This window comes from Antechinus flavipes, chromosome 5, assembly GCF_016432865.1.
Source record: "Antechinus flavipes isolate AdamAnt ecotype Samford, QLD, Australia chromosome 5, AdamAnt_v2, whole genome shotgun sequence".
Classification (NCBI taxonomy): Eukaryota; Metazoa; Chordata; class Mammalia; order Dasyuromorphia; family Dasyuridae; genus Antechinus; species Antechinus flavipes.
The window spans coordinates 202006307-202033048 of record NC_067402.1 but is presented as its reverse complement, the minus strand read 5'-3'; the positions used below and the strand labels follow the sequence as shown (position 1 = coordinate 202033048).

General features: G+C 31.9%; 1 protein-coding gene across 1 annotated transcript in view; it reads left to right on the top strand.

Moving 5' to 3' along the window:
• ARID2 (AT-rich interaction domain 2) overlaps window positions 1-26742 on the top strand; it is a 198538-nt gene that overhangs the window by 105459 nt on the left and 66337 nt on the right. Inside the window, exons 5-6 of the mRNA XM_052001767.1 lie at window positions 7151-7369; window positions 11316-11383. Coding sequence (XP_051857727.1) covers window positions 7151-7369; window positions 11316-11383 — 287 coding nt within the window. The remainder of the gene's footprint in view (window positions 1-7150; window positions 7370-11315; window positions 11384-26742) is intronic.

Here is a 26742-nt window from a genome sequence, read left to right as displayed (position 1 = left end):
ACCCATATCCATAGAGTCGTTTAATCTAAAGGAAATTTAAATGTTGTTTTAACTGACTTCCTTATTTTAAAGATAAACAAAATAAAGTTCAGGGAGAAATATATATATAGTCTCAAAAGCAATCAAGACCAGAAATAAGGAAGTTAATAATATTACAACATCCAAAATGGAGTACTGAGGATAAGAATGGAAGGGACCAGGAGATAGTTCCCAACATTACTAGAGAGATGATCCAAGGAGGCATTTGGTTATTGCTTACATTACATATACATAGTATACCTCTCTTCTGAATCTTTTCTCTTCACCTACACTTCTAAAACATTCTCAAACATCTAAATGGTTAGTTAATCTGGAGTCCCTTTGCCTCTATGAAACTTTTCTCCTTGGAAACTTCAGTGAAGAAGATGTGGTAATGGCCAGTGCAGGGTTTTCTAGAAGAAACTCTAGCAACAGCAAACAAATAGCTAACCTATTTCAGAGCACAGACTTTGAGGGCTGGTAGTGAAGTATTAGTTTCTACTGTGGTGCCTTTGCTTACATTATTTCTCTACGTATCTTCTCCATGTTGAACGTCCCATTGGCCCTACATGTAGTTATTGACACAAAGTGAGCAAGAAGATTTATAATAAATATATATTTTTAATCATATCCTAAAGAGAATATCACATTGGAATCCACTAGTCTTATTAATCAAGGACCTTATGTGATTTGGACTTCTAGATCACGTGATGAGAGGATTAAACATTTTCTCTTAATTTTCTCAAACTCTTAAAACTCCAGAAAGTAAAAATTATGTGTAAGTAAAATAACCTGAGAGGTCTCGATAGAGATCTATAGAAGGTGGCGACTTTCCACTGGAGAATGTCACTCAGTATTCCCCTCTAACAGCCCCAATGGTCTGGAGGTAGGCTGATGACCCATGGACTTGGCTCCTAGGATGCAGGTAGATATTGCTTTGCTGGTGCTGCAGTGTCTGTCACATACCCTTCTGTGACAGCAAACAGCGGACAGCAGTATTTTGCCTACCCCAAATCTTCCACACAGAGGAGGTAGAAGTAGAGGAAAGTGAAGTTAAGCTTTGCTTGCCATAGCATGCCATTCTAACAGTACCAAGATAGATATTTTAAAGAAAAAAAAAAACTGGGGCTGAGTGCCAACATGTATCAGGGTTGCATCAGGTCCAAAGAAAAGGAGACTGATAGCCAACTGGCTTCAGTTGTGTCCCCAGAAGTCACTTGTGACAGACACTCAAGATGATGAAAAATGGACTTCCCTTGCTGGGAGACTGCAGAGACAGCTCTTCTGCCATCAAACAGGAAGGAGAATAGTAGTCAGTAAGGGAATGTAAAGAAAAACCCCTGTAATTACCAAAAACCTCAAAGAATAAAATTCAGTTAAAACCTTGAATACATAGACTAAAAAAATCAAGAAAAAATTAATACAGAAGATAAAATGGCTAAACATAACATAAAAAGGAGTCTAAGGAAATTTGATGAAGCCGAGGACTCTATGGATTCCCAGAAGATCATAGAACAACAGCAAGTTATTCCTGAATATGAAAAACAAAATTTGTGGCCTGCATATTAGAAGTAATTGACAGAATTGGAAAATTTATATTTTTGGTGGCATGTTTCTCCAAAGAAGCAAAAAAGAGCAATTAGCTGGGACTACAAATATACAAAAGTGAAGCCCAAAGCAGTAACATTAAAAGAGCACATAATCTTTATACAAGTAAAACATTGTAGAGACAATTTAATGATTTTAGGTGCCCCAGAAGAACATGACGAATCAAAGAACTTGAACACTGTAATGTATGCTATACTCCAAAAAGGCTGCCCAGAACTTCTGAATGCAGAAAACAATGTGACAATCAAAAGAATCCACAGATTTTTAATGGGGGATAATCCAATATGGCACACTCCAAGACATATCAATAAATTATGTACAAGACCAGGAAACAGACCTCTTATAAAGGAAAGGAAATTTGACTCTCAGAAGACTATCCTGCAGCCACCAGATAATTGCAAGAGGGAATAATATGTTCTATAAAGGATCCCAAGATTAAATACTAGATGAGATATTCTGGAAAAATGAGCATAATCATCAGTGAAAAATGACACCTTCACTAAAAGAGAGGCATTTGAAACACTCTTAGAAAAAACAAAACAAAATATAAACAAGCTGATTATGCTGTCTGCAAATACTCCAGACTGTAGAAACACAAAATAGTTATGTTATATGGCATCAATTTCTATATGGTATCTCCAACTTTAACATTCAAGAATTAAAAGAAAAATCCCTTCAATAGTTCTAACTCTAATCTAATCTAATCCATCTCTAATAAACACAGCTACAAAGGAAAGTACAAATAACAAAATTAAGTTATCTTGTAGAGAAAAAGGACAAACAATCTAGAAAGAGAAAGACACCATTGGGGTTGAAAACAACAACAAAATAGAAAATGGAACCTAAGGAGATATTCCTAAAACACAAAGAGATAATGTGCTGTAATTTGAGGTAGTACTTGGCCAGGGATTCCTTCTCTCAGATTTATTAACCCAACTTCTTATATATTTTTTTCCCTAGAAACTACCATGTATGTCGTATGTGTATGGATATGCATATATTTTAAACAGAAACTATACCATATCAGAATTATATTAATGATTGTATGAATTGGATTTGAAGAAATAGCAATAGCTTGTTGTTTCCAGAGAAAATTAAGGCATATCATTACATATTTTAAACCAGAGTTTTCTCTAGTTACCTGTTTAGAAAGCAACTTCTATATAAAACTAACTTGATTCCATTCATTGTTTGGTGCTAAGGAAAATGGTTTAAGATTCTGATCTTTCGGAATAGATCCACATTATGATAAAGGATATAGTTGCAGGAGCAGAGTTTTTAAAAGATCATTGGGATTCTTTTAAATAAATAAATCATTAAATTATAAAAAATAAAGGCACTTACATGTATCTTGTATCTAATCTGTCCCAGAATTCTTAGACGTTTTAAATTATTAAAATTTTAAAGTTTTAGTGCTGTTTTAAGCTATTAAGAATTAAAACTGTACCAAGACTTTCGGGATAATCTGTGCCTGTATGTGTGTGTGTGTGTATACATATGTATACATGTATGTACATATGTATATATGTATATGTATGTATGTATAATCTTAGTAGTACTTATTAATGGTAATGATAATTATGATAGTCATCATTGCTAGCCATTATCTAGCACCTATTTGTATTAGGCACTATTAAGCTCTTTACAATTGTAATCTCATTTTTTTCTTATAATCACCTTTGGAAGTATGTCTTACTATCCCCAGAATTTAAGTTCATTGAAGGTAGGCATTATTTTTATTTTTATTTCTTTTCTTTGTATCTTAAGGACTTAGCATAGTGCCTCCTCTATAGTGAGTGTTTAATAATTGCTTGGTGAAAAAAAAACAAGAAAAGCTTGTTGATTTTCTCATTTATTGATAAAGAATGAAGTATATACTTGATTTCAAATTACTTATGGGTAAGTCATTTAATTTTTTAATGTCTCAGTATGCTGTATTAGACTTTAAATTACATAGAAATTAATGCTCTAGATTTTGAAGGGAGTTCCTTACTGGAAATTTCCTGAGTGGATGAAATTATAGGATTGAACAAAAAAAAGTTTGTAAAATCAATTTGTTAAAATGCCTATTCCAGTTTTGATGAATTTATAGTATAAGATTATTATTATAAAGTACTCAGGTAGCTAATCAGTTTCCTTATCTGTAAAACAGGGATAGTAATAGTACCTACTCCACTGTTGTTTTGAAAACTAAATGATATACTGTATTAAAAGGCTTTGCAAATGTTAAGTCGCTATATAAGTGGTAGCCTATTATTATTAGAAACAGTAAATTGTTGGGGACAGCTAAGTGGTACAGCACCAGCCCTGAAGTCAGGAGGACCTGAGTTCAAATGTGGTCTCAAACACTTAACATTTTCTAGCTGTGTGACCCTGGGCAAGTCACTTAACCCCATTGCCTCAGCCCCCCCCCCCAAAAAAATTATATATATATATAAAATTGTTATAATCAAACATAAATTGATACTATGATGTGGCTCTAAAAGGTTCCTTTGGGGATAAACATGTTGGTCATATTTTACTTTGGGCTTAATTTTTAGATTGTCAGCCATTGGATAATCCATCATTTAAGAAAATTTTCCTAAATACTTGTTTTTTTTTTTCCCCTCTTTCTCTTTTTCTTTTATAATCACACGCACATTCATTCTCAAAGCAGCTTTTTTTTTTTGGGGGGGGGGTACATTGTGTATATCCTGTTTCGGCTGTAGACTGCTACAGCCTCTTCAGAAGAGAGATGTGAAATCCAAAATTTCAAATTGGTTACTTAAAATTATAGCATTTTAGAGGTGGAAAAAACCTTATAAATCATTTAGCACCAGGTCTTTTTTTTTTTGTACAAGGAAAGCAAGACCTACAGAGGCTGATTAATTGCATTTGTACAGTTACTTGTTAATGTCCAAAATGCTTTTAAAGCAAAGTGGTTTAAATTAAATTTTTTTAAAAACAAAATTCAAAATTAATGTTTTCCTTCCTAGGGCATTTCATATGTCCATTCTGTAATTCAACTTCTGTGAACATGTTTGATTGATAGAACTGTAGTGTCAGAAATGAATTTTGTATATAAAGCATTTGGAGCATCTGCTTGGATAATTTTTTTTTTCTTTTTGAGGCCTGATTTCCCACAAAAGACTGTATTGATAAAGATTATATCCACTATAATTAACTAGTATTTGTAGGAAAAAAATTAATTATCTCATGTTCTCAGAAATCAGACCGCATAAAAAGGAACAATTAACTTTAAGTAGAGTGCTAGAGAAAAATTACAGATTTAAAATCACTTTCTCTCAATAAATTATCTTCTGAAAACTGACATACATTTTCCCTTGCCTACCCTGGTAATCCTAAATTCAGGACAATGGAAGAAACAAGTATTTTAGTATAAAGGCTTTAGCAGACTTACTAATACAGGAATGTATTGATAAACAGTATGATGTAGTGAAGAAACCTCTTTGACCCTGAACAGGTCACATCACTTCTCAGTGCTATAGGTAACTTTCTAAGAATATAATTTCCAGAACAGTTGTTTGAAAGTTGAGGGTACTTCTTCATAGGGAAGCTCCCTATACTAATGGAATTATAGATGTATCGCCTTTTTCCCCCTATCCATCCCCCCACCCCACCCCCGGGGATCATATTAAATATGGCAAGTTTCTATTGAGTATCTCATATCTTATTCTTCAATAATAGCCAGGAAATTTTAAATTTGCATTTTACATTTGTTGATAATTAAACTGTTTCTAAGAGACATTCTTAAGCAGGTATAGTAATACATAGAGTGAGTTAACAAGAATTCTTTACTACATTAATGTTTAGTCTTTATTGAAGTAGAATTTCATTCTATATTTAAATCCATTTATCCTAGTATATTTTAGTTTGGGTATATTTCTATTATTATTATTCAGAGCTTTCTTGGGAGTTCTTTAGCCAAGTTTAACTAATTTGACATGATTTTTATGTAATCAGCTTTTATGTTTTGTGAAGACTTTTTTATCATTTATTACTCTTATGCATATCTTGAAAAGTTTGTTACTGAAAACATTCTTATAATTTTTTTGTATGTTTAAGGTGGAAATGTAATTTAGGCACCCACCTTAAAAAAAAATTACTTAATGGATCCTTTCTGTTTTTGTTGTTGGTTTGTTTTTTTGAGAGGTAATTGGGATTAAGTGATTTGCCTAGGGTCACACAGTTAGAAGTAAGTATCTAAAGTGGAATTTGAATTCAAGTCCTCTTGACTCTTGGGTGGTACTGCAATCACTGTTCTATCTAGCTGCCCCCTGACTTGATGTTTTTTGGAGGTAGATCTTTATTTAATCTTTCAGTCAATTTTTTTTTTAATTTTGCCATCCAGATGTTTCTAAAAGTAGATTAATATACTTTTGTGATATCTCTTTCCTTTCTTCCCCATTTTCTCTCTTTCTTCTCCTTTTTCTTAGAACTTCTTGTCTTCCTCCTTTGTTTTCTATCTCTCTTTTCTTTCTCTCTTTTATCTTGTTCTTCCTTTCCTATTTCTTTTTTATCTCTTTTTCTTCCCTTCTAAATTCCCTATTTAATCCCTTTTCTGTACTCTGTATTTCACTACCCATACCCTCCTCTGCTGCTAAGATTTTGCCTTAGGTCAGTAGGTGAAAGACCTGGCAATAAGATTTTTTTTTAACTAAAGTTGAATTTTTATAAGTTAATCATATATTACATAAATTTAGGGGGATACTTTAAATAGTAGATATTTACTTTAGAGACAACTAAATACTTTTTATTAAATTCAAAATTGAGTGGCACTGGATCCTAGATTTACTAGCTTCAAGATCTCTACCATTATATAGCCTATTATAAAAAACACTTTCAGTAAATATAGTTAGATTTATATGGAGAGAATTAAAATATTAAATTATTCTGTTTTAAAATGAACAGTACACATAAATTTAGAATCATGGCTCAGTAAAGCTTAAATCCCCCAAGTATAAACAACAGTACCCTGTAGTAAATGTGCATTTTAAAATATTTTAATAAAGATATAGGGCAGCATGTGGTGGGAACTTGAGGTTCTTAAAAGTTTGTGCCAATAGTTCTAACCTGGAAACCCTAAACACAGGCATAGTGAAAGACACATCATTTCATAATGATCAGTGCAGTTTACTTTAAAAAGTCTTACACCAAGAGTTGATTGGCTTGCTAGGTGTTGAGTTTTGGGGCCTTCTATAATTCACCCATAGTATTTAATTGAATTAGAGGTATTACTATCAGTTTCATTGGAGGGAGGGAAAATTTATTCTGATGAAATGATGAATGATGCATAATTTTAGATAAGTAAAGTGAATTTTAAGAATATACAAGATTGAACCCATTCAGTTTAAGTTAATGTGTTTTAAAAACAAAGTCTGACCTTTTTTTTTCCTTTAAAAAATTCCTCAAATTTATTAGCTAAAAATAAAATTTAGGGAATTATTTGAAGTAGTAGCTTATCCATGAGACATTCATGAGTAATTGGTTTCTTTTGTTTTTTACTATTTTATATCTTTGGTAGATTATCTTCGTCAAAGCTATGGGCTATCTATGGACTTCAATTCGCCAAATGATTATAATAAATTGGTGCTTTCCCTGTTATCTGGACTCCCAAATGAAGTGGACTTTGCTATTAATGTATGCACTCTTCTGTCAAATGAAAGCAAGCACGTCATGCAACTTGAAAAAGACCCTAAAATCATCACTTTATTACTTGCTAATGCTGGGGTGTTTGACGACAGTAAGTTTTAAGTTGAATTTATTGTATTTATCAAGGTAAGAATAAGGGAGTAATCAATAAGAAGGAGAATTTTTCATAGATATACGCGCATTAAGTGGGAAAAGTTTTTTCTTGTATTCTGACATCAAATCCTTTGGTATTTCAAAGAGAAAGGGATATTTCACGTGTATCCATCTGTGAATTAATTTTTGTGATGAGTATTAACACAAAAGTTGTTTAGCAACAAATTACTTAAAATTGTAGTAAATTTACATTCTGTTTGCATTTAAAATGTTAAATTCAGTTGAGTAATTTTTTTTTTCCCCAACATTTTAAATTCTATGCTATTTTGATGTAAGGAAATGACCACATTTTTCTAAGTAAGTGTGTAATCTAAATTGAAGTATTTTATAAGAAAAATACCATCTTACAGAAATTATTCCCTATAAACCCTCTAAAATATGTTTTTGTTATTATGTGATTATAGTTTCTGTTAATAAAAATTATGTTAGTGCATTTGCAAACTTGCTGCCAAAATAAGCCTATTATTATTCATCAAATGTTTGGCATGCTTGTATTTTTAAATTGTAAGCTTCTGTTATTATTTTATTTTAAATCAAACTATTTTCATGTTTTATGAATTTTTTTTTCTCTTTGTATGAGGGTTGACTGTGGTTCTTAGATTAATTTCCCAGTGTTTATATTTATTGTATTCTAAGAGTTTATAAATTTATATTTCTTGCCCTTACACATAGCAGGAAAAAAAAGGGAGTAATTGTCATAATCAAGATGGCTTCTTAAAGTAGCTGATTGGCAGTAGTATAGAATCAGTTTTGGGCTCTTTTTCTCCCATTACTTTAATTGTAATCAGTTGTTCTTCAAAGATAAAATTGCCATTATAAATTATTTTTTAGTAGTGGACAAGATGAAGGAATAAATAAAACATTTTTTTCTCAGCATTTAAAAATCTAAATGTTTAACTTTTGTGGATACAGACTAGACATTTGAGAAAATGAACTATCATATATTGTAAATGATTATAAATGATATTTTTTAATCAGTTAGTGATAAAGCACTAAAGTGATGAAATAACTTAAATGTTTGCAATTTTGTTTTAGTGTGTTTGTAAATCTTAATTTTATTTATTTTATTTTATTAATACTTAATTTAATTTATTAAGCATATTTTTATTTGGGATATACTCTGCTACATATGGTGACTTGGAATTTGGATGACCTGGGGTTGGTTTTAGATATAGATATGTAGAGATCTGTGTAAAGAATATAAGTATAAAATAATTTTAGGAGCATATGGAAAAGACCAAGATGATTCTTGGTTCTTTACAGGACTACTCAAAGACCTCTTTTACAACTTACCTGGTAACTTTTATGGACATGTATATTTGTAACATTTAGCCAATCTTTTAATGTTCATTACCTCTTAAACTTTACATTGGAAGTTATTTTATACTCTAAAGGAAATATATTCAGTTTCGGCACTTTAAAGATAAAATTTCCAAAGGGCATCCATATAGCTGAGAATTGATTTTTGAACAAGAATGATTTTATTCTTTCAGTAGTTGGTGTAATAAATCTACTTAAGAAAATGAACTATGATTTTTATAGGTCGCTTTTTACAGGGTCTTCATAAATTATTTAAGCAGTCAACTTTTAAACTTTAAATGCTAAAGTTGAAGGTATGGCAGAAATAATTTGATAAATATTGTACAGATTTTCTTAAACTTGAGAACATTTTTTTTTCATAGTAACAATTTTTATTTGTCACATCTCATTTCCTGAAATGAGAAAATGTTTAATTCTTTATTATATTTGTGGTTAAACATAATAAATTTGCCTCTATTATTTACAGAGTTCTTTACCAATGCATTTCTTTAACCTAAATTATAGGTATATTTAAAATTTTAAAGTCCTAAAAGAACTTATGAAGACCTTGTTTGATTGTCATTTGAGGCTTTTAGGAAACAGTAGAAAATAATTTTTCTAAGTTTTGATGTATGAAAACAATTAAGATTTTTAAAGGGTTCTATTTAGTTTTCAAAGCAGTGGATTTTAAATTTAGGCATTTATAAAGTAGATGTAATGTATTACTCTTTAAATAAAGACATTTCACATTTTTTCCCCCTTTAATGTGGAATGTTTATTTTATGGAGTATTAAACCAGAATTGCATGTAATAAAAGGTTTAAGTATTCCATAATATGTTGTGTGTACACATGATATAAATAAGTAGTTTTACAGTTTTGGTTCTGTAACAACTTTATGAGGTAAGTAGTGCAATTATTCTGCTCATTTTACAGATTTGGAAACTGAATCTTGATTAGATTGTACAATTTTCTAATCCCCTTACTAAATCATTTAAACCTCTATATCTTGACACCAAATCTTGCATTCTTTCCAATACACCAGACTATGTTATGTAATCTCTTAGTGATTTGTCCAATATCTTTAAAATAATAACATTATTAAATACATTAACCTCTTTAAGATATCACTGATAAATCCAACTTGATAAGAACTTTCAATAAATAAAATTATCTTATATTTCAAAGAAAACAAAAATGATTTATTGTTTTGGTATGTTGATCATGCTTTACTGCGCAAAGTACTTCTTGTGTTAGCTGATTCAAGAAATGCAGTAACCCAACTATTATTTGTTTTTATAAATTATTACATTTATTCCTTAAAATAATCTTCTAGCCCAGAAGAATTGATGTTAGTAGTAATGTTTGAAAACATCTTATGTAACAGAATTATTTACAGCTTTGTTGATTATATTTATGAATTTTTAAAAAATTAGTAGCTTTTGTATAAATTATTTGGGATATTTCATTTAATGGAGGCATTATTTATTTAATCGTTGTAATTAGATTCTGTTGAATGTTATAATCTCAACACTTCTTTTCCTGAAAAGATCTAATCTAAACTTTGTCACACATTATTGTTTGATTTTTATTTTTTAACTATTTTATCATATGTAGTTTTCATATTATCAGTCTTTGTAACTGATATATTTTAAGAGCAATATTTAACTTTTTCATTACTAAATAAGTCATTGCAAGTACCTCATTTTTAAGGTAAATAGAAATACCTAAATTAAAGATAAGTTTATCCTTCTGATTTGCTGGCAGTTCTTTAACCAATATTATTAGTTCCCTCATTTTGAGAAATGGGGCAGGATATCTGTTAACATATGTATGCATTAGTATAATGGATAAATAAAAGATTTATCAGCCAACTGGAATTGGTTTATCTTCTAAATAAAAATTAGTACATTAAAAAAATTTTTTTCCCTACTCTTCCCCCCACCAAAAAAATTACCCAAATGAATCTCAACTTAGGTAATTTAGGTTTTTTAAAACAAAACACGCTATTATTTGTGTGGAATCTTAACAATATACGGATTTTACCACCAGAGTTCAACTCTAGATTGTATCATGAATATTTCCAAACAAAATAAAGTGATTACGTTGTGGTACAAATTCCATAAACAATTGTACCCAGGTGTGATATAAGATATTACAATTTTTAACAGTGTTGGAATAGCATATAGTCTTCTAAAAAATTTCATTAGATATGGCATGTTGGGGCAGCCATGGATTGATGTGTGATTTAAATGTTTTTCCCCCATATAAGTGAAAACTAAGTACTTAGTAACTGTTTTCTAAAAGAAATTATTCATTTCTTTCTGGATACCCATAAAATTGAAAATTGTAGCTAATTAGGGTATAAGAGTTATAGGTACATGAAATATAGACCATTTGATTGTTTCCTGCAATTACTACACTAATGAAGTATACTATGATTTACCATAAAAGTATTTTTTTAATCCATAGGAAACTTTAAAATGGCCTTTCATTTGTTGAAGCTTTTGCAAACTTATGGATATTAGTAAGGATTAAATGAAAATGTATACTTTCTTTTTACTTAATGTATCTTTTATGCTTATAGCTTTAGGATCATTTTCTACTGTATTTGGAGAAGAATGGAAGGAGAAAACTGATAGAGATTTTGTTAAGGTAATTCATAAAAGTTAAAATATTTTTCATTGTTACTAGTAACCAAATCTCATAAATTTCAGATAGTTTCTTATAATATGTGTCAGAATACTGGTAGATCTTATATTCAGAAAAAATGGATTCAGATTCCTGTTGATTATGAAATTTTGTTGGAGGAAAGATTTCTTTTCTTTTCTTTTTTTTTTTTTTAATAAGGAACTAGAGTAAGTAGAAATAAAGTCCCCAGATTTTATTGCATACATTGATTTTATATCCATCTGTAAAAATAGAAATAAGGTTTATCATCTATTAAGGCTAGTGTTATAAAACTGCAGTCTATATTTCATTTCAATTCAATTAGCATTTATTAAGGGCTTTATGTTAGGTGTTAGAAATGCAAAGGCAAAAATGAAATTGCCCCTCTCTCAAGGCATTTATAGTCTATTAGAATAAATGGGGAACATATAACTACATGTACTTAAGGGAGAACATACAGCTATATTTATATAAACAAATACAGTTACCTGCCCCATAACTAAAAAAGTTTTTAGATAGATAAATCTTAGAAAATTTTTCTTATCTAGTCTTTCCAAATTAACTTACCTAATTTTTCCAGTCTTTTAACTTGTCCCAAGAAAGTAGAGGGATTTTTGTTTGCCTTCAGAGAATATAGCCTTTTATATTATTAATAGCATGTACATATGAGAAAATTATAAACTGTCCTATCACAGTTGATAAATATATACATCTAACTGTTGGGATCCTCTATGTCATTTGGAGTATTTTCTCATCTAAAGTTCATAACATGTGTCTAGTTTCACTGGGGGTGTGGAGAGAATTTGATTGTAAAAATTACTAATCAGATGAGTGTTAAAAATAAGGATATTAAAATAACTTATTGTAATTGACACAATCATTTTACTAGTGAAAATAAGCCCAATTATATTGATCTAAATTTAGATTATGGAGGTCCTGTTGATTTTGCAGTTAACATCAACTTAAATAAAATTATCACCTTAGTGGTTGACTAAGGGAGACTTGAGGGGGAAGGAGGAATTAAGGAGGGGAAGTGTGTGTGTGTGTGTGTGTGTGTGTGTGTGTGTGCAAGCGCGCAAGCGCATATGCACATGTGTATGTATGTGGGTAAATATTTGAAAGTATATTAAATTTTAGTTATTTCATTGGTATAAATATAGGAAGATATATTGACTGTTTATTAATAATTGCTATAGTAGCTATAATAAGATTTTAAAATAAAATGGATATTTTTCAGCCATTAAGTTTTATACATTCTGAATTATGAGTTCAATGTTGAAAGCATACTACATATAAATGTGATTGCTAAAATAACTATAGATGTCAAGAGTCCAGAGTATTAGGAAATCCTTTATATTTTAGTTCTTAATCATTGAATAGTTCAACTATTCTGTTTAAGACAAAAGTGGAGGAGTAAACAGTACTTTTTGGAATCTATAATACTTTTTATGAAGCACATAATTAAGATTTTATGTTCAGGAATAATATGAATTTGTTTAAATTCTGTCATTTGATCATTTTTTATTTTGCTGAATGTAGACATTTGAAATATATCATAAAGATTTATTATTAGAGGACTTGTTCTAAGTCTTTGCTTACACATATACATACAATATAATACAAATAAATCTGTGTTAGTGACTAGTCTTTTTTCATATTCAGTTAATTATTCCTAACAAATGAAAATGAAATTTCAGTTAAAGAAAATATAGAAAGTGATAAGAAATGTATAAATAAAAATTTGTTATAAAAAAGTTGCATCATGGAATAAGGGGAAAATATCTGGATGGGGCAATTACTCTCACATTTAAAAGTGATAGTAATATGAATGAAAAAAAATGTCAGAATTGGGGGGGATAGAGGTGGTTAAAATAAAAGGACTTAATTGACAGGTTTGAATAGCACACTTTAATGGTTAATAAATTTTGCATTGAAAGATAGCCTCAGTGTTTTATAAAATCTATTTTCCCAGTGATTTTACATTTAGTTAAATTTTTGGTATGAATATTTATAGGAAAATTTAATTTAAAAAGGTGGGTTTTAAATATATAAATGTTTTTAAGGGAACTTTAACTTTGTAGAAGTATATTTTGTGGTATAATAATACAGTATAGTAAATACAAAAAATATTAACACTTTGTGAGGAAAATTATTGACTAAAGTTATGACTTACAGAAGATAAGTAAATTATAATTACAATTTATAGAAAACCAGTTGCAAAGACAGGTATAATTTCAAGAAGAATTCATAACTCTTGATTGTCTTTTTAAATATAAATATTCAGAAATATTTTCTCTTATTCATTTTTTTCAAATATAGTATAGCAAATATAGTACATGATTTTTTAGGAAGCCCTTCAAAATTCCTTCTTTGTATATCCTGCCCACTCATTTATGCTTACTTCCAGCTATTATGTTATAGTTCCTGGTGTATTCAATATTTTTCTATGAATTTGACTGTGGTTAATGTGCAAATCAAAAATTTCAATGTAGTTTCTGCCCTCTCAGTATATACTAATACTCAGCATTAGAGTTTTTTTTTTTTTTTTTTTTTGTGAATGATCGTCAACAACAATTGTAAACCAGTTTTAAGACCTAGAAAAGGTCTTAAAATTCTTATTGATTGCCTACATTTGTTTTTCCAACTTCTAGTTTCATCAACCCTTGAATAAATTCTTTGTACCACCGAAAGATTAATTTCCTATGGCTTAGCTTGGTCTCTGCAATCTCACTACTAATTACTTATCTTCCATTATTACCTTATCCGCTGTTGGCCCCACAAAATAGTGTGTTGATTGTTCCATGAACATGCTCTGTACTTTGTACTATACTTCTCTTTCTGCATCTTCAGCCCTCCTGCAAATTTCCATCATTCAAAATCTATCTTATCCTTTATAGCCTAGTTCAAAAATTAGTTTCTTTACCCTTTCTCCTCTACCAGAAGTGGTCTTTCCTATCTCCAATAGCACTTTTTATCTTTTCTAGCAGTGTGGTGCTGTGGAAAGAGCCTGAACTTGGGGTCAGGAGCAAACCTGGGTAAGAATACCCTTTCTGACACATTCCAGCCATGGTACCATGGACTTACCACTTAAATTCTCTTATTTCAGTTTCCTTATCTGCTAAATGGGGACAATAATGCCTGTACTACTGACTTGACTTGATTGTTGGGAGGATCAGATAAGAATAAAAAGTGGTTTGTAAGAATTTAAGCAGTTTTTTTTTTTTTTTTTTTTTTTTTTTGATTTGTGAAACAGAAATCAATTTTAAGTGATATCACCCATTGGCACATATTGCCTTATGTGAGAGTGATTGTGTATGCATCTTAACTCTCCCTAAGGATAGGATGATGTTTTTTTAGTTTTGTTCCTCTGTTTCCCTCCTCAGCTCTATCCTCTTCCTCTCTTCTTACTCACCTTTCGCCTTATACACAAGTGCCTTCCATAAAGCAAGAACTTCATACTTATTCTTGATACTTCTTGAATGAATAGAGATAAAGAAATTGGTGGCCCAATTCTTTAAGAATCTTCAGTATAATAAATGTCCTTTTTTTCTTCTTTATGTGAAGCAACAGTTAAAATATTGCTTGCTTCATCTCTTAGGGAACCTACCTCTTTTTTCACAAAGGCCCTTATTCTCTTTGCTCAAAATTGAATTGGATTCTATGCTTTAATAGTCAATTTTGATCAATTTGCCAAATAAGAATTATAATCTACCTAGCTAGCTGCTCTCAAAAATATTACAAACAATAAATTTGGACAAATAAATAACTTGTCATTTTAAGTGACAGCAATTATGTTACTTCAAAGGAAGGCAGAATAACAAAGAACTTTACCCAGCTCTAAGGAAATTGCCCCAGACTCTTATTAGCCATGTGATTTTAAACAAATCACTTTATCTAATTGTACTTCAGTTTTCTCATGTACATAAGGTGTGATTTTAAGTAAATGATGAGCTTCAAGTTCTCTGCCAGTTCTGAAAATCTGTGATTAAAATCAACACATATTGATATAGGAGCACTTTGATTGATAATTGTCTATAAAAATCAGTTTTTCTTTCTAGAAGTTAAGGAAAGAAAGAAATTTTTCAAGAATGATAAAAAGAACAGAAAAGGCATGAAAATAGCGAAAGATAGAATCAGAAAAGATTAGACACAACAAAAGAAGAATAGTTTGCAATAAAGAGATACTAAATAAAATATGCACTGTGAAAAGACAGATAGCCACATGCAGTTCAGACCTATACCACTAAGGGCATACGTATGTTGCTAAACATTTGTAGTAGACATTGGAACTATTTTATACAGGTTTGTTATTAGAGGACTTTTTCTTTGTTTACTAACTCATATACATAAAAGATATATTAATAATATAATAATAATAATACAGCCACAAATGAATTCATTAATATGTAGCATTTTCATTCAATTAATCCTAATAAATGAAGGTGACATATCAATTAAAGAGGAGATAGAGAAACTTGTAAGAAATGTATAAATAAAAATTTCTTATTGAAAAAAGTTATATCATGGAATAAGAGGAATTACTTGCATGGGGCAATCATTATTAAGTATAAAAGTGATTGCAATTATGAAAGAAAAAATGTCAGAATTGGTAATTTGGGAATAAGAGATACTTCTAACTAGCACACTTTGGTGTTGTGATCTAGTTCAGATGGATCTGAATCAAGTCCCTGTTCGGGCGCTAAAATGTGGTAAGCTTTTTCTTCTCAAAACGCAGCCAGGTGATAAAAGTTCAGATCTTTTATTATCTCCAATATAGCCCGGTTAGCTTAGAGGCCTATCTCTCTGCTTGGTTCCAAGAGCTCTCTCCGAATGTTGCCAAATCCAAAGGTCTGGTCCTTCGGCCTCTGCCTCTGCTTTCTTCAGCCTCCAGCCAGCTCCACTCTTCATGTCATTCCGGTGAAATCTCGACTTGTAGCTTCTTCACTCTGAAGAACTTCTTTGACTGGCCCATTGAAGCTCTATTTATGCTCCTTCAAGAGAGGGATTGCGGGTTTTCTCCCATAGTGCTCTCTGGCCCAAAGAGCTTCAAGGGAGGTGTGAACTCATTGAACTCCAATGAGTAAAGGTGTGAACACAAGCCTTGTGTTAATTAGTTCTACTTAGTACCTTGTTTTCAGGTTCTGCCCAAAACATCTTCTTGTAAGATTAGATCAACTCTAATTAGTTAGCAGTTAGTAAGGATTCCAACACTTTGGTATTGTTAGGTTAATAATTTTTGCATTGAAAAATCACCTTAAAGTTTTATAAAAGCTATGTTTTCATTTGGAGTAATTGTTGGTATGAATATTTGTAGGAAAATTTAATTGAAAAAAAAAGGTTTTAAAATGAAAGTATACTAGCTAATATCATTAAGTAGCTAGGAGAATATTTCGATCTAGAGAAATTAATAGGTATGGAGGACTCGCTCAGTGTGGAAATTTTTTCTGCCAATGATATTGGTAGTTTGTCACTTACATTTGTCTGAAGCACTTAGAAGAACAGTAATTTGCCCATGGCTTCATAGATAAATTTGAATCTGAAAAAAGACATGAATCCGTGCTTTCCTGATTGCAAGACTGGCCTTCTATCTACTACATCACACTATGTAAAATTACCACTTAAGTAATCCCTCATTTTGTTACACGTCATTTATGTTTGTGACTATTTTTTATTCATAGCAGAGTACAAACATTTAAAAAAACAGAGTTTTATATATAGACACTTCTTGCTTTATGTATATTCAACTTAATGTCAAGAATGCTAAAAGAAATCCATATTCAAAAAAACCTAACAACCTCCAAACCCTCGATTAATTGTACTATATAATACTGTGTTCTTTCTCCCTACTCCTTGGCTCAACATCACATGGCCTTCCACCTCCAACCCCCTTGCCGCTAAAAAAAAAATCCAAGTGAAATCAGATTGGGGTGCTTGGCTTAAGAGGAGGCCTTTGTCTGTCTTCTCTCCATTCCCACTTGGGTACTGTGTTTTTCCCCACTTCCTGTATGTCACACCTGTTCTCTCTTGTCCTCTGTGTCCCTGTCTCGCACCCCAGTACACCTGGCCCATTGGGTATTCTTCCTCTAGCTTCCTGCAACTCCCCTCAGTGTTCCTCATCTAGCTTTCACTTCTCTGTCTCTAGCTTCTTGTACCATGTACTAGCCCTCCTCTTTCCACAAACATGGGACCCTTTCCTGTCTTACCTCCAAATCTCCCTCCCCCCCCTCCCCCCATCTATAGGCAAATTCACATTAAATTAAAATCACTTTATGTAGAGGTCTAAGGAACAGTCCACTTACATAAAGGGAGAACTGTTTGTTTATCAGAGTTATTAGGGACTTTAGAAGTCCCCTATCCCACCTATACCAGAAAAGGAATACATTCTACAATACATTTGAGAGATCATCATATAGCATCTCGTTAATGATAATGAATTTAGCATGTCCTAAGGTAGATGACTTTCCTTTGGATAGTGCTAGTTGCTGGGAAGAAGTTTTTGATAAGGAATTGAAATTAGTCTTTTGCCACTTCTAGCTATTACTCCTGAGGGTCAAGTACAAGTCTGATTCCTCTTTCACATCATAATTCATCTGTTGTGTCCACAAAGCTTTCTCCTATTAAAGCTAAACATCCTCAGTCTTTTCAGATAAATTTTCTGTGGAATACTTTGTATGTCATTCACTATTCTAATCACTGTTCTTTTGATGTGTTCCAATTTGTCAACATCTTTCCTAAAATGTGGCATCTAAAACTATGGAAAATATATGATACTTTTCAGAAAAATTTTGCAAAAAATAATGATGTTTTATTGATATGTAAGCTATCATATTTGGGACATTTGACTAGAGTGAAACGTTCTTCAAAGCTTCCAGATGCTGTTTGAAAAATAAAGTATTTCTTCGATATCTAAACTTTCTATTAGATTAAAGAGAAAGATGTAGTCCAGTTAAAGATTTAGTCTAGTTAGTAGTGAACTTGATGATAAGAACATCTATAATTTATTTGTGCTTTATTATTGTTAATGAGAAGGAAGTAAACTTTATATTTCCAAATTAATAATTTAATACACTTTAGTGTATGTTTTGAATTGCTATGCTACTTAAGAACATGCCAAAATATTCAAAGATTTCTTGTCACAAGGTATTTCTAAGTATTCTTGAGAGCTAATAAGATAAACTGATTTCATAAAACTATCAAGGATACCATGCATAAGGAAAATTACCTCCTTTTACCCTTGTAAGTAATGTGGGCTCTGGACACCTGAATATAAACAGTTAATTGAGTCCTTACAAAGAATTATCAAAATTTTTCCTACTAGAGAGACAATTTTTCATAAGTATTTTTTGTCTCTTAAATCCTTTAAATCTTGTCCATATTATTTATTCCCATGTCTTTAAATGACTTATCTCAATATAAACAATTCTTACATCTTATCTTCAGCCTTGACCTCCTTCAGGTCCAGAGCTATACCACAAACTACCAGGAAGATATCTTAGATGCCTCACATAAAACTGAACATGTCAAAATCAAGTTTAGTATTTTTCTTCTAAAATAATCTTCTTTGTGAGTTTTCTATTTCTCTCTGGGATCATCAGTTTATTAAGACTTAACATATTTGAAACTTTGATGTTACTTGTCTTCTCCTTCACTCTCCTCTTCTATATCTAATGTTATTAAATCATTTTGCTTCTATCAGAGTAATTTGATAGAATCTCACTTCCATCTTTCATATTTCCACTACCAACCTTATATAATCTACTATTACCTCTGTTTGAACAATTGAAAAACACCTCATTCTTTTCTTCCAAAATTAGTCTTTCATATCATTTCATTGATTAATATCTTTTGGATTTATTTACCTTTCCATCCTCTATAGTTTTACTTACATTATTCCTTCCCCTCCTGCCCACCAGCCCTTTACTTAGCTCAAATGCAGTTTCCTTTAGGAATCTTTTCCCAATACAATGAAATCACAGATTGTCTCTATCCTTATTTCATTTTATATAGCCACCTTAAAAAAGTGTTTATAACTGATTAAAAAAATATTTTGACAGTTTTTGGTTGGCAAATTATCTGTGGTAAAAGAATTGATTTACTGTCTTCCTGTTGCTAGAACCGAGTAGCTAGATGACATAGTGCCAGGCCTGGAATCAGGAAGATTCTGCTTCCTAAATTCAGATTTACCTCAGATATTTACTAGGTGTGTGACCCTGGTTAAGCCACTTCACCTTGTAAACAAGTTTCCTCATTTCCAAAATGAGCTAAAGAAGAAATTGGCAAACCAACTCTAGGGTCTTTGCAAGTCCCCTCCCCTCCAGCAAGAACAAAACAAAAACAAAAACCAAGAACTAAAACAAAAAACAAATGGAATCACAGTACTGAAATAACTGAACAACAACAAAATGCATTGTGGGTGAAATACTTGAGCCAGGACACTTTCCTGCCTGTTTATTTTTATTTCACTATGTAGTCTATAGTTTGAACTATGTAAACTAAAACATTTACTTATGTCTCACATTCCAGAGGAGGTCTGAACAAAATGCTGAGAGTAGTTACCTATTTCTGAGACTGAGGTAGACAATTACCCACATTGTGCCCATCTGTCATCTCTTCATTACAAGAGAGAGGTGCATACTCCCTTACTTAATCTAAAAAGCTGGGGAGCTATAGGCTTTTTTAGGTGAAGAAAAGCTTAAAGACAGTGGATTTCAAAACTCTTTCAGGTAAGGAATCCATGTTCTGGAATGCATTACTTTTGTCTTCTTATTTTTACCCCTAGTTACAAAGTTTCTGACAATGCATTCTGTTACCAGGATGCAAACTCTTTTAAGAGAGGTATTTATTTAGTTATTTAGCAATACATTTTACAATACAATTCAAAATTTCAACAACTTTAAAAAGAGAAGAAAACGTGATTTCATTCTTGTTAAGGAACTTGGGAGGAAACTCATTTGTATTGTATTATTACTGATGTCAGTTTTTGTGTATTTAGAGGCTTACAGGATTGTCTAGGACATTCACAGATTAAATGACTTGTCCAGAGGAATATAGTATGCCAGGGAGGCAGGATCTGACACTAGATCATCTTAAGTTTGAGTCTTGGGCTTATTGTGATTGTTTTTTACCTATTGATTTACTAATAATCACTCTTAATCATCAGGTCAAAAATATCATTGAAAGATAATGTCTTGATGCCCTCTGGTAGTCGTATGTTCATGTAAATGGGATTTTTATTTTCCCTTGTGGTGAATTAGTTTGAGTTAGAGATGCAGATTTTTCATCAAGTGAAGGTGTAGTTTTTCATCAAATGACAAAAAAATTTTGAAATTTCTAATTAATGCATTCTTATTAAAGTAAGACTTGTTAATGGGTTTCTATGAGATGACAAAGATAACACAGTGTTGAAATGGAACTGAGTATTGGAAGTCTGATATTCTAATAATAAATGTTACTTCATATAAATTCATTTAATCTATCCGAATTAGTTTCCTTATTTGTGAATAATATGTTTAAATTTACATAGTACTTTAGAACATGCAGAAGGTTTTTTTCTCATAATCTTATGATAATATTAATTTTATTCCCATTTTGCAAATGAAGGAACTGAGACACAAAAATTAAATGACTTCTTAATCTTAAACATTTCCTATTTAAAAAGTAGTATTTTGTGGTATTTTTAAGATGAAAGCTTTAAAAATTAAAATTGTTTAAATTATGTTGTTTTCAGAAATAAATATAATAGCATTTTGCTATGGTTCTTTTAAACTAACAGTCAAAAAATAAGGATAGGGCCCTGCCACCATATGCTACTGTTCCCAGTGGCTCTATAGCAGAAATGCTGGACTGTGATTGATTGTTTGGAAGTTTCCAGATTTGGTGATGAGGGGGTCTCCTGAAGATTCTTCCAATTTCAAGAACATGCCCCATTTATTTTTATGAATGAAGATATGGAGAATTCCCAAGTAATCTCTTGTCTTCTAAGCATTATCAACAGTTATCAAGTGTATCTAGTTTGTTCACATTAGCCCACGTCTCTGTAGCTTGTTGTCGACATTAGAGGCAATGCAACAAATTTCCAAAGATGATCAAACATACTGAAATCATTTGATATTGTCTGTCCCACAGCAAAGACTAGTGCATATCACTAAGTCACAGGATTACTAAGATTCTAGGTTGTTAATTGGGCAGCTTTGAATACCCTGCTGACAGGAACATTCCTGAAGCACATAAAGGCTTATATAGAGAAATGCTTACTTTCCACACTGGTACTTGGGAAATTAATTGATCACAAAGAGAAATAGTGGCAGCTGATTGAAAAGCATTCCACAATGTCTCTGACCTTCAAGCTGATTTTCTGAGAAATGGTATTGGATGCTGTCCTGATGCTGCAGCTCAAGATGATTGGCATCAAGAAACTGCAGAATAGTGCCCTAGAGAATTTCCAGATGTGTGTCAGGAGTTTTGTTCAAAAAAACCTTTCTTTTGCTTGGTTCAAAATTTAGCCAAATAAATAAATAAATAAATAAATAAACCTCTTCCATGATTGCCTTGCTGAATGTTGAAGCAAAATTGAAAATTGAAAAGGATAATTCAGAAGTCTGGATCTATACAGGGGAGGATTACTAAGCCATTTAAAATTCACATCTTTTAAAGGAATTTAGGGAAGATTAAGGAGCCTAAGTTATCTTGTCTGAACTTCCCACTGGGAACATAACTTACTTGTTATTTGCCTGCCTAGGACATATTCTTTGCTGACCAATTGTAGTTCAGAGGACAGTCTTGGTCTTTGGACGCTCCATTCAGATCATTGTCATTGCTAATCCCACATATGCTGGGCGACCATTATCTCCTCAGAAAGATACAGATCATTGGTGAGATGTAGTTTCCTCATTGGCTGCTTAAAAAGACAAAAACTGCATGATTATCCTGCAAGCTGGAACTCAGTTGTTCACAGAGGAAACAGACATGTATCTTCATGATGTTGATGGCTCCCAGAAAGCCATCAAGAATGATTCTGGTGTCTAGGAGTAGTGAGATCAAAGTGGTGTTCCATACCTAGCTGAGATGTTACTGCAGGACCAGCCAAGCAGCAGCTGTTTATTGGTGTTAGGGTAAATCCTTAGAGATGATTGATGCCACCAGTATCCTTAATTATTCTTCAGGCTGGCATGGTATATGGGTACAAATATCAACAGTGAGAATAGCATCTATGTAATACTCTGCGCTGAAAGATGGTTCTGAGCCACATCCTTTATTGTGTCTATAAGTTTGACCAGTCAGGGTGGAATTGCTACACTGTCTTCTCCATCCAGTCTGTCTGCAGGGTGGGTACAGTTCGTATTGAAAGGGAAGATATTACAAATGGACCTGGCTGTATTCTACTGGAAAGCTATTTAAATAAAGCTCAGATGCCTAGCAGAACTTTTTTTCTTTACAAAATTTCTCAGTGCTATTCTTCCCTCCCCCCCGCCCAACCTCTAATTTTTCTTATGAAATGCTTCTATTACATGTCAGGAAAAATTCTAATTCTTAGTAAGAATTTATAATTTCAATGTCATTAATTTATATTTGGTACTCTGAACTACTGGACTTGTTTCTTTCATTAGTCCTTTATTTTTTTCATCTAAATTAAATTTTCTGTATTTACTGTGATCAATGAACTAAGCATTTTTTAGCATCAACTATATGCTTGACATTGCCTTCAATGTTCTACCTAGGAAAGCAAGATATATGCATACAAGTTAATATGAAATATGTACAAGGTAAATTTATTAGGATAAGTTACAAGAAAGGAGTACTAGAAATTTGGTATTAAGAAAGGTTTCATATAGGTAGTGGCCTTGGCTTTTTGGCTTTGAAGAGGCTGGTATAAGGTGGAGGTACATTGAGAACAGTGGGGATAACCTATACAATGAAGACATGTCCTGTATGAGAAACAGATAGTAGATCAATTTGGTTAGTCAATGTACTTGGCAAAGAGGTAAAGTAAATTCAGAATGGCTGAGTGTATAAAGAGGTGTAATGTTTAATGAGCCTGAAAAAGTAGGCTGGACCTAGATTATAAAGGGCTTTAAATGAAAGAAAATTTGTTTTTGATCCCAGAGGTGCTAGTGCTTTTCAGGGGAGGCACATGGCAACACCTATGCTGCAGGAATACTACTTTGCTATTTGTGTAGAGGTTATATTGACAAAGGGTAGAGACAAGGGAAACTAATTAAAAACTTTATATTTAAAGTTTAGATTTGGCAATTATATAACTACTTCTCCTCCAGCACTCTTCCATCCAGCCAAACTGGCTTTCTCTTTGTTTCTCACAATATCACGCTTCATCTCCTTTCTCCCATGTCTGGCTGTTCCCCATTCATGGAATGTACTCTGTCTGTCAATCTTTGAGGTGAAGCGTAAGCACTCCTACCGAGTGAAACTTCTCCTGACTTCATTCATTCTTAGGGGCCTCTAGGTGCAGCAATGGATCAAGTCCTGAATAGAAAGATGCAAGCTTAAGTCTGGTGTCAGGCACTTAGTAGTTTTGTGACATTGGAAAAGTCACTTAACTTTTACTTGCCTCAGTTTCCTCAACTACTAAATGGGGATAATAGTAGCACCTACCTTCCAGGGTTGCGTGAATCTCAAGATAGAAGTTAAGTCCTTAGCATAGTGTCTGGTACTACATAAATACTATTATTATTATTATTATTATTATTATTAATACATTAGTGCCTGTCTGCTAAAACCACCTTGTATTTAATTGATTTGTATTTTCCTTTTTACATATTTTTTATATATACTGGTAAAAGTCTTTGTCTTCTCCAGTAGAATTTAAGTTCCTTGTCAACAAGAATTGTTTTATTTATTATATGTGTAATCCCATTGCTTAATACAATATCTGGCACATAATAGGTGATTAATAAGTGCTTATTGATTGGATAGTAACAAAATGAAGATAGTGAATGTGCATACATAATTCAATGAATTTCGTAGGGAAAAGAAGGAAAAAAAAATTGATAGCTCCAAGGGATAAAAGTCAAGGGTAAGCTTTACTTGATTATGGGAAGAGCTAGAAAAGAAATAAAATTATAATTTTAGGGTTGTCCGTAGTGTCCAATAGAATGTTTTTTCAAAATAGTAGGAAATTACAACTTGCACGTAGAGTGAGGAGAAATGATCAATGGGAAGAGAAAGATCGTTTATGTAAGTATTGGAGGAGATATAACTGACAATACTGCTTGAAGGAGGTAGAAAGGAATGGGATGAAAAGTAAAGAAGCTTGAATAATCTAATAAGGATGAGGGACATCTCTTTCCTTGAAAAAGAATGGAAAGATCAAGATGATAGAAAATTACAAGTGGAGCAATGCTTAGTCTCTGCACAGATGGCCTCTATCTTATTAAAATATGTAATGAAGTCATTAGATATGAGAGAAAGGGAGGTAAAATGGTTACTGGAGATTTATAGAAAAGGTGTGTAGCAATTCTTTGGAGAAATGCATTACAGAATCAACAAGTCAAGAATAAAAATATTATTGAAGACAGTGAGACCTTAGTTGAATATATAAAAGGCATGAGTTTATAGTGTTCCAGTGAGGAGACTTTTTAGCAATACTTAGAAGGCCAAAAGAAAAGTAGATAACAGATGATAGGGGTGACTTAGATTTAAGGATTTAAATAGTAGAAATCCCCAAGTTCAAATAAACTTGTTGTGGTTAAGGTTTTGTGATTTTGCAGATGAACTAAGTTCAAGAATATGCAGTCTGACATTATATTTAATTATATGCACAGGAAAAATATAACTGAATGAAAAATGATTATTATCCAACCTATGATATGTAGTTTGGATAATAATTATATGCTTATAGTATTAGTTTACAAATACATATATGTCTTGACAGACTATGCAGACAAACAATAAACTATGCCCAGAAAGAAGAGAAGGAAAAAACAAGTAGGACCAGTTGAATTTGGGAAATGTCCTAGTGCTTTAACTACTCCTAGCTTCTCATGGAAACAAAGCCATCTTTTTAGTGCTAGTCACTCAAATGGCAATGAAGAGATGCCAGTGGGTGTGAGTAGATATATTATCAACAAAGATTTCCCCAAACAATATGTGTGAATGGAAAAAAAATTCAGAAAGAGATCTGAGGCATGTTCCATAAAATGTCATGAAATCTAGAGCAAAAAGCCCAACATATTGGTGCCCCCACAATAAAGAATTTATGGAGGTACTTAAGTATTTGTCATCTAGACTGAGAAAGATAAGATGTGCTTCATTTAAAGTATTACTGAGTTGTGGTATGATTTTACCATGTCAATGAGATCAGACATGCACGGATGCATGGTGTAGTAATAGGGGCCAAGCAAGGTATGCTTATGCTATTGAGTGATTGAACTATGAGAATAATGGGAAATCATTAGAGTTGAGTTGTTCAGATGAAGTGAATAGGAAATTTGAATATATAAGTCACTAAGGACACTAGTGAGAAATCAGTAAAAAGTTAAAAACCAGGAAAGAAAGAATGAAATTTATGTGTTGTCATGTATCAACCAAGATGGGAAGTATTGGGATACATGAATTAAATGAATAATTTAAAAGATTAAGTGGACAAAAGTGGCAAATAATACTGAATTCTAGCTCTCTTACTCAAGAGGAATAGAAAGAAACTCCACTGGAAAAAATATTCTGAGCAAAGGGAATGTGGTGGTTTTTTTGTTTGTTTACTTAGGAACTAATGGTTCTCAAACTTTTGCTCTCAGTATTTTTATGTTGTTAAAAAACCATCGAGGATCCGCTCAAAGAGTTTTTGTTCACATGGGTTATATTTATAGCTATTTACTGTATTAGAAATAAAAAATAATTTTGAATTTGTAGACCCTCTGAAAGGGTTTCAGAGACCCCAACAATTCTTTGGACTACACTTTGAGGACCACTGACTTAGATAATGGTGATCGCTTTCTAACTACAAAGTTAGTAATAACACATTATTCCAGGACCTTTTTCACCTGATTTAATAGAATAAAGGAAGATTTTTTTTTTTAAAGACACTTATAAATGTAAACATTTGTTCAATTTTTACAATGTAAAAAGCTAGGCTTTGATAGAAATACAAATTTAAATGCAGTTGGATTCTAGTTTACTGTATAATGGAGGCATATATACTGAGATTTTAAAAATAAGATGTGAGAAATGCATACTACTACTACTACTACTAGCTAACATTTGAATACCTATTCTGTGCTGGGATTTGGGAATACAGAAACCAAAAAAAACAAAAACAAAAAAGGGGCAGCTAGGTGGTACAGTGGATAGAGCACCAGCCCCGAAATCAGGAAGACCTGAGTTCAAATCTA